This window comes from Nansenia antarctica, assembly GCF_963989245.1.
Source record: "Nansenia antarctica genome assembly, chromosome: 3".
NCBI lineage: Eukaryota > Metazoa > Chordata > Actinopteri > Argentiniformes > Microstomatidae > Nansenia > Nansenia antarctica.
The window spans coordinates 35,160,184-35,167,683 of record NC_137688.1 but is presented as its reverse complement, the minus strand read 5'-3'; the positions used below and the strand labels follow the sequence as shown (position 1 = coordinate 35,167,683).

General features: G+C 47.4%; 2 protein-coding genes across 2 annotated transcripts in view; one reads left to right on the top strand and one right to left on the bottom strand.

The window, feature by feature from the left end:
* The window catches only part of chrna2a (cholinergic receptor, nicotinic, alpha 2a (neuronal)), an 8,838-nt gene extending 4,827 nt beyond the window's left edge, over positions 1–4,011 (top strand). The window contains exons 5-6 of the mRNA XM_080526611.1: positions 862–1,938; positions 2,313–4,011. Of these exons, the coding sequence (XP_080382737.1) occupies positions 862–1,938; positions 2,313–2,438 (1,203 nt within the window). The 3' untranslated portion in view covers positions 2,439–4,011. The remainder of the gene's footprint in view (positions 1–861; positions 1,939–2,312) is intronic.
* Positions 4,012–5,270: 1,259 nt separating this feature from the next.
* ptk2ba (protein tyrosine kinase 2 beta, a) overlaps positions 5,271–7,500 on the bottom strand; it is a gene marked incomplete at both ends in the record, with an annotated part of 24,353 nt that continues 22,123 nt past the window's right edge. The window contains 4 exons of the mRNA XM_080527209.1: positions 5,271–5,507; positions 5,891–5,971; positions 7,038–7,172; positions 7,300–7,346. Coding sequence (XP_080383335.1) covers positions 5,271–5,507; positions 5,891–5,971; positions 7,038–7,172; positions 7,300–7,346 — 500 coding nt within the window. The remainder of the gene's footprint in view (positions 5,508–5,890; positions 5,972–7,037; positions 7,173–7,299; positions 7,347–7,500) is intronic.

The window sequence follows — 7,500 nt, the reverse complement described above, 5'->3', positions numbered from 1 at the left end:
TCATTTAGCACAACTATTCAAACATAGAATGTGTGAGTTTCGTCAACTTACTTGTCTGTCTTACATGTAATTTTGTCTGTCTTACATGTAACGATGAATTGAGAATCAAGGACCCCAATTGAAATAAGCCAGTGGCTTTCTTGGGTTTTTATCCTGTTAGTTGACCTTGTATGTAATATGTACTTTCATGTACCTACTCCTGCAAATCTTCTAATAAAGTTTTCAATCAATCAAAAAAAAAAAACATGGTTACTTTCGACGTTTCACCGTGATTAGTGAAGCGACCGGAGCCGAAAAAATTCATTTTTTCCGACTTCAGAGAAAAGAGAAAGTTTGAGATGTCCCAGGCCTCTGCTGATTGGTCAAATGCCACGATGACGCGAATGCTGACAAAGAGGGATCTTCGCTGATTGTCTGGGTGGAAACCATATGCGATTTGACCTCACTAATACGCGAGTGGGATGCCATTTGTATTGTGTGCGGAAGTGACCAAATATGGTTATTTGCCCGATAAAGGGTTACGGACATTGTCTGTCACCCACACATGGCAACACACACACACACACACACACACACACACACACACACACACACAGACACACACACATTTCTTCTTCCTTCTCTCTCTCTCTCTCTCTCTCTCTTTCTTTCTCTCTTGCTCTCTCTCTAAAACCTGGTCTTTCTTTCTCTCTCTCTTTCTAAAACCTGGTCTTTCTTTCTCTCTCTCTCTCTCTAAAACCTGGTCTTTCTTTCTCTCTTTCTCTAAAACCTGGTCTCTTTCTCTCTCTCTAAAATATGGTCTCTCTCTTTCTCCCTCCCTCTTTCTCTCATCCCCCCCCCCCCCCCCCCAACCCCCCTCAGGACTACTGGGAGAGCGGCGAGTGGGCCATCGTCAACGCTGTGGGAACCTACAACACCAAGAAGTACGACTGCTGCCACGAGATCTACCCCGACATCACCTACTACTTCATGATCCGCCGCCTGCCCCTCTTCTACACCATCAACCTCATCATCCCCTGCCTCCTCATCTCCTGCCTGACCGTGCTGGTCTTCTACCTGCCCTCCGACTGCGGGGAGAAGATCACCCTGTGCATCTCGGTCCTCCTCTCCCTGACCGTGTTCCTCCTCCTCATCACCGAGATCATCCCCTCCACCTCCCTGGTGATCCCGCTGATCGGCGAGTACCTCCTCTTCACCATGATCTTCGTCACCCTGTCCATCGTCATCACCGTGTTCGTTCTGAACGTGCACCACCGCTCGTCGGCCACGCACACCATGCCCCGCTGGGTGCGCACCCTGTTCCTGTCCGTGGTGCCGCGCTGGCTGTGCATGAAGCGTCCGCCGCCGCACCGCAGGAAGAAGGGGCTGGTCCACAGGCGGCGGTCGCTCGCCTTCCCCCACAGCACCTCCCACTCCACGGCCCACACCTGGCTCATGCAGGAGTCGGAGGTCGACGGTCACGGTCGCGGCGGCGGCGGTTACGACGAGACGCCGACGGCGGCGACGACGACGAATCATCGTCACGGTTACCGGGACGCGGAGACGGCGGCTAATCATCGTCACCACGGATACGAGGATTCCGACACGACCCTCCGTAGTTCCTCCGATAGCGACACGGACGACATGGCGGGCTTCGGGGTGAGGCTAGGGGTGGGGACGTCTTCCTCCTTCTCCTGCTCTCCCACCGACCCTGGCCTGCCCGGGTACCCCCCCCACCACCACCACCCCCAGGATCACAACCCCACGCTGGGTTTCGGCCTGCTCCCCCCCCCACAGAGACCCCGTACGCTCAACCTCTCTCCGGACTGGGACCCCCCTACTCCTGAAGTTGGTTCGACCCAGGGCTTAGTCACGGCTCTATCCCCCGCAGTGTTAAGAGCCCTGGAGGGGGTGACCTACATCGCAGAGCACCTGAGAGCTGAGGACGCTGACTTCTCTGTAAGTGGAGTCCCCCCCCCCTACTGCGGCACACAGGGGGGGGAGAGGGCAGGGGAGGGGGGAGAGGGAGAGATGAAAGGGGAGAGGGGTAGAGGAAAAGGAGAGGGGGGGGCGGGGGCGGGGAGTCTTTCTCACTGTGTATGTGTCATATCATCGAATTAACATTGATATAATTGATCAAATGGGAATGTCCATTTTATCAATTCTAATTCGGATGTGTGTGTGTGTGTGTGTCTGTGTCTCTCTCTCCATCTCTCTCTGTCTGTCTCTGTCTCTCTGTCTGTCTCACTGTCTCTCTCTGTCTTTCTCTCTCTCTCTCTCCATCTCTCTCTGTCTTTCTCTCTGGCTCTCTCTCTCTCTCTCTCTCTGTCCAGGTCAAGGAGGACTGGAAGTACGTTGCCATGGTGATCGATCGTATCTTCCTGTGGATGTTCATCATTGTGTGTCTGCTAGGAACTGTCGGCCTCTTCCTCCCACCTTGGCTCTCCGGAATGATCTAGAACCATACCCTGCTCCGGACCATGTTCTAGAACCATACCCTGCTCCGGACCATGTTCTAGAACCATACCCAGCTCCGGATCATGTTCTTAATGGAAGGTTACCAGTTCACCCTGCTCCAGACCTTCTTTCTTAAACCAACACTACAAGTCAACAGTGTTCTGTAGAGCCACACCAGGACACTCACTCTACCAGGACCTGTATTATACAGCGGAATTTGGTCACATAAGTAAACATTACTTATTATTATTTTATTAAAAACCTACTTAATTAGACAACACAACAACAGTACATCCTGTGTAGGAATGTTAATGCAACGATGAACAATTATTTCAAAACAATAATAATTATTATCATTATTATTATTAGTAGTAATAGTAATACAATTCTCTTTTTTTTCTTCTTGTTGTTGGGTTCAAGAAATGGGCTTTATAAATCCGATCCATTATTATTACTGTTACTGTACAGTGGCAGGCAGGTTGCAGGTTGCACCATGCACTGGGCTGTCTTGCTGCACAGGATCAGGGGGACGGGAGAGAGAGGGAGAAAGTAACGACAACATTCACAAATATAATAATAATCATATCATGGACTAATTGGTTAAAATAGTTGAGATTTATATTCAAAAGAGAGAGAGAGACAGAGAGAGATATAGAGAGAGAGCGAAAGAGAGAGAGATAGAGAAAGAGAGAGAGAGAGATTGCCTAAGGCTTAGTTTTCCCTCTGTGACTCACAGCCAATTTGTGTCTCTGTGTAAGAGATGATTTTTGAGGTTTTCTGGTCACTGAGCTGAGCAGAGGAGAGGATATAGGAGAGAAGGGTCTACTGACCGGTCAATTACCCTGAATGAAAACAACCGCCAATCAGGATGTACTCAACCTCTCCTCTCCACCCTGAGCCAGATCAGGAGGAAGTGCTGTGCTGAATTGCCTCTGACTGTGTGTGCTATGTAAAGAGCTCCCTCTGCTGGTGAGAACTGGGACCTTACAGGTTTTGTTTGATGTGAAAACCAACTTTATTGTTATCCTGGGGGGTATTCCATCAACGTTGCTAAACTAAAATCCAGGGTTATTTTGATGAATCTCGTGAGACTTAACCCTAAAAATCCAGACTTATTTTGAGTTATCAAAAATAAGCCTGGATTGTCCTTTAGCGACATTGATGGAATACCCCCCTGCTCTGTATGTGGGTTTGTGATGAGTTTGTGTGCGTTTGCTGTGTCCTTTGTGCTGTGTTTGTGTTCTTCGGCGTATGGGTAGTTGTTTTCCTCTCCACTCCACCAGGCTCGGGGCCGAGGGGCTACCCTTTTACCACCCCGAGACCTGGTTGAGGGGCTCACCCGGGCTATATTTCTGGACACCCCTCCAGAAGCCACGTGTGTGTGTGCATGCGTGTGTGTGTTTGCTGTGTCCTTTGTGCTGTGTGTGTGTGTATGTTTCCTGTGTCCTTATTGTTGTCTTATTCAGAATTTGTATTTAGTTTGTTCTAAACCTTTTATCTCTTTTGTAAACTCTTGTATTTACTGATCTTTTACTCTGAAAATGATATTAACAACTGTTATTACTGTTCTTACACTTACCCTTGTAATTGCTGTATCTTGTTTTGTGACCCTGGTAAAATGCACTTTAAACTTGAATAAACTTGAAACCTTTCCTGCTGTGTGTGTGTGTGTGTGTGTGTGTGTGTGTGTGTGTGTGTGTGTGTGTGTGTGTGTGTGTGTCTGTGTGTGTGTGTGTGTGTGTGTGTGTTTGTGTGTGTGTGTGTGTGTGCGCGCCTTCTGACCTTTCTTCTCTATGCACAGTGGTTTGTGAGACAGGAAGCTGTGTCCCTGTGTGTGTGAGTGCAAGTGCCACTCACTGTGTGTGTGTGTGTGTGTGTGTGTGTACCTGTTCTGACCTTTCTTCTCTATGCACAGTGGTTTGTGGGATAGCTTTATTTCCATCAGAATGAGAACAAACTTCTAAAACTCACTATTCACTCTTTACTCACAACTCTCTCTCTCACTGCAGCAGACAACTCTTTCTCTCACTGCAGCAGACAACTCTTTCTCTCACTGTAGCAGACAACTCTTTCTCTCACTGTAGCAGACAACTAAGAGAATAACACACTCAGCACAGTATGAACCACATATTTACACAATCATCATACACTGAAATGCAATCTGCTCATTGACAATAAGCTGTCCTCAATGAATACATCAACTACACTTTATATACAGTCACGATTTAACACTAGAACAGCCACGGATGGGGTCATTTGAACATGTGAGTGAAAAAAAAAGATATACCTTTGCACTCAATTAAAATTCCAGGACCCTCCTTTCATGACTTTTCCTAGATATGTGCGTTCTACCACCCAGTATCCTTACATTTTCAAAATCACATCAGGATAAGCAAGTATAAACCTATTTAGCAGTTTTTCTGTGTAGGAGGCGGGCTAATTTACAAGACGCACCAACTAGTGGTCGCTGTGTGTAAGTAGCTGCTTCCTATTCTAAAGACTATGGTCATTTGACCCCAGAAGCGGCTCTAATAGTGGGTAAAATAGGCACAGCTGTTCTAGTGTTAAAACACTCACAGTTATTTACAGTACACACACAGGTATTGTTCTGTGGGCGTAACAGAGGAATCTGAAATGAAGGACTTGTGGTCTGGCCTGGGTCATCAATGTCATTATTGTCACTAAAGGAAAATCAAAATAAGCCTGGATTTTTTTTATAAATCTCGCAGGATTGATCAAGATAAGCCTGGATTGTCCTTTAGCGACGTTGATGAAATACCCCCCTGCTCTAGGTGAGTCAGGTCTAACTGAGGTCTGGTCCAGGTGAGTCAGGTCTAACTCTTGTCTGGTCTAGGTGAGTCAGGCCTGGGCTTGGCCTGGTTAGCTCTGACTCTGGCCTGGTCCACAGCATCCAGAAGGTTCTTTGAGTCCAGTGCCAGCGTGTGGGCGGCGGCCAGCATCTGCCTTTGACACTCCCCCTTCAGTGAGGTCACGGCGTTCTGCTGGGCCAATCGCATCTTGCTGATCAACTCCCCCAGGTCCTTATTCAGCAGCCGCTCTGTCCCCTCGATCTGGGGGGGGGGCGGGGATGGAGGGAGGGAGGGAGGGGGGGAGGGAGGGAGGGAGGGGGGGATGGAGGGAGGGAGGGGGGTGAAGACAAGTCTTTATTTGATCCTAAACCTTAAAATGATGCAGTGTTAGTGTAGATGTGATGAAGGGAGGAGGTGAAGAGGGGGATGTATTAGAGGGAATAGGGGGAATAGAGAGGGTTGGGGCAAGTATGAGACACGGGAGGGTGATAGGAGGAAGAGGATATGGAGGGAGAGCTGTAGAGAGAGAAAGAGAGGAAGAGAGAGGGAGAGAGAGAGAGAGAGAGAGAGAGAGAGAGAGAGAGAGAGAGAGAGAGAGAGAGAGAGAGAGAGAGAGAGAGAGAGAGAGAGAGGGTACTGCCTACCTCTGTCCTGACGGAGCTGTGCAATGACGGTAGAACCTCGTCAACACTACAGATCAGACTACGAAGAGTTAACCCCACTGTCTGAGAGAGAGAGAGAGAGAGAGAGAGAGAGAGAGAGAGAGTGTCGGAGAAAGAGAGAGAGCAAGAGAGAGAGGGAGAGAGAGAGAGACCAATGCCAAATATAAATGTATTATGAGGTGCTGTATAGGCCATAATTCAAACATGCCTCTCACATACACATAAAGTGTTCTTGCATTCACTACTGAACCTCTCACACATGCCTAGAATGCCTCTCACGTTCAACTGAACTTCTCTCAAACACATATAAAATATCCTACATACTACTTAAATGCTCACACATGAAGAGTTTTCACATGAAGTACGGTTTTCTGTATGTTTCTATTTGAAACATTTAAACTATATTCTGTGTATGTGTGCGCATTACAGTGATGGGTGTGTTATGTGTCTGAGCTAAGAACTTACGTGTGTGTGAGAGAGAGTAAGAGAGATTTCAGTTGAAACGGAAGGCCGCTGAAATCTCGAGTCCTGATTGGTTTAGCCACGCAAATACAAACAGACAGACTGTTTTGTCATTGTTTGTAATTTCTGTTCGTTTCAGTTACAGTACAGTATCTGAAATAAACACTATATTGTTGGAAAAAAGCTAAATACAATTTCTAAACACATTCTCTTACTAACCATTTACTCTGATACTAGAATAGAAATGGCCAAGAAGAAAATAGTTTGAATATATCAAATAGAAACTACTGGAAAACCGTACATGGCCTATATGAAACCCACATTTCGGTGTTATATGAAATAAAAATGTACGAGCATGTCAGTGTTAAGTGAAAGAAAAATTGATGTGTGTGAGAGCTCTTCATGTGTGCGTGTGAGGCATTCTAGGCATGTGTGAGAGGGTCAGTAGTGAAAGCTAGAACACTTCATGTGTATGTGAGAGACAATGTAGGTGTATGAGAGACAATGTAGGTGTATGAGAGACAATGTAGGTGTATGAGAGACAATGTAGGTGTATGAGAGAGGCAGTGGCACTTCATAATATATAGTAGTAAATGGACCAATGACTAATAACTGACAATCCTTACATTTTCTTTAAAAAACAACAACAACAACCACAGACACCTACCTTCACGGCGCTGGGGTACTCCGAGGGAGACAGCGTGTTGACGTCATTCTTCAGCTGCACCACGTCCTTCACCATCGCCATGACGCCCAGGTACACCCGGTCACCTGACCTGTCCAGCTCTGCCGTTGGCACTGGCTGGGCGGGGGCGGGGCAAACACAACCTCCTGTCAGTCACTTCACAGTGCCATGGCAACACTAACCCCGCCTACTCACACACACACACACACACACACACATCGACAGTGCTAATGGTTGTCATTACCTGGCGAGGTGCCTTTGATGGTTTCTCTGGAGGACATGCGAACTGGCCTATGGTCAGTCCATCAGGATGGAGGGAGGGAGGGATGGAGGGAGGGAGAGAGGGCGGGAGAGAGGATGGAGAGAGGGAGAGAGGATGTAGGCATGGGATGGATGGATTGAAAAAGAACAGTAGAGAGAGGAGAGTGGTGTATTCATAAAGGAA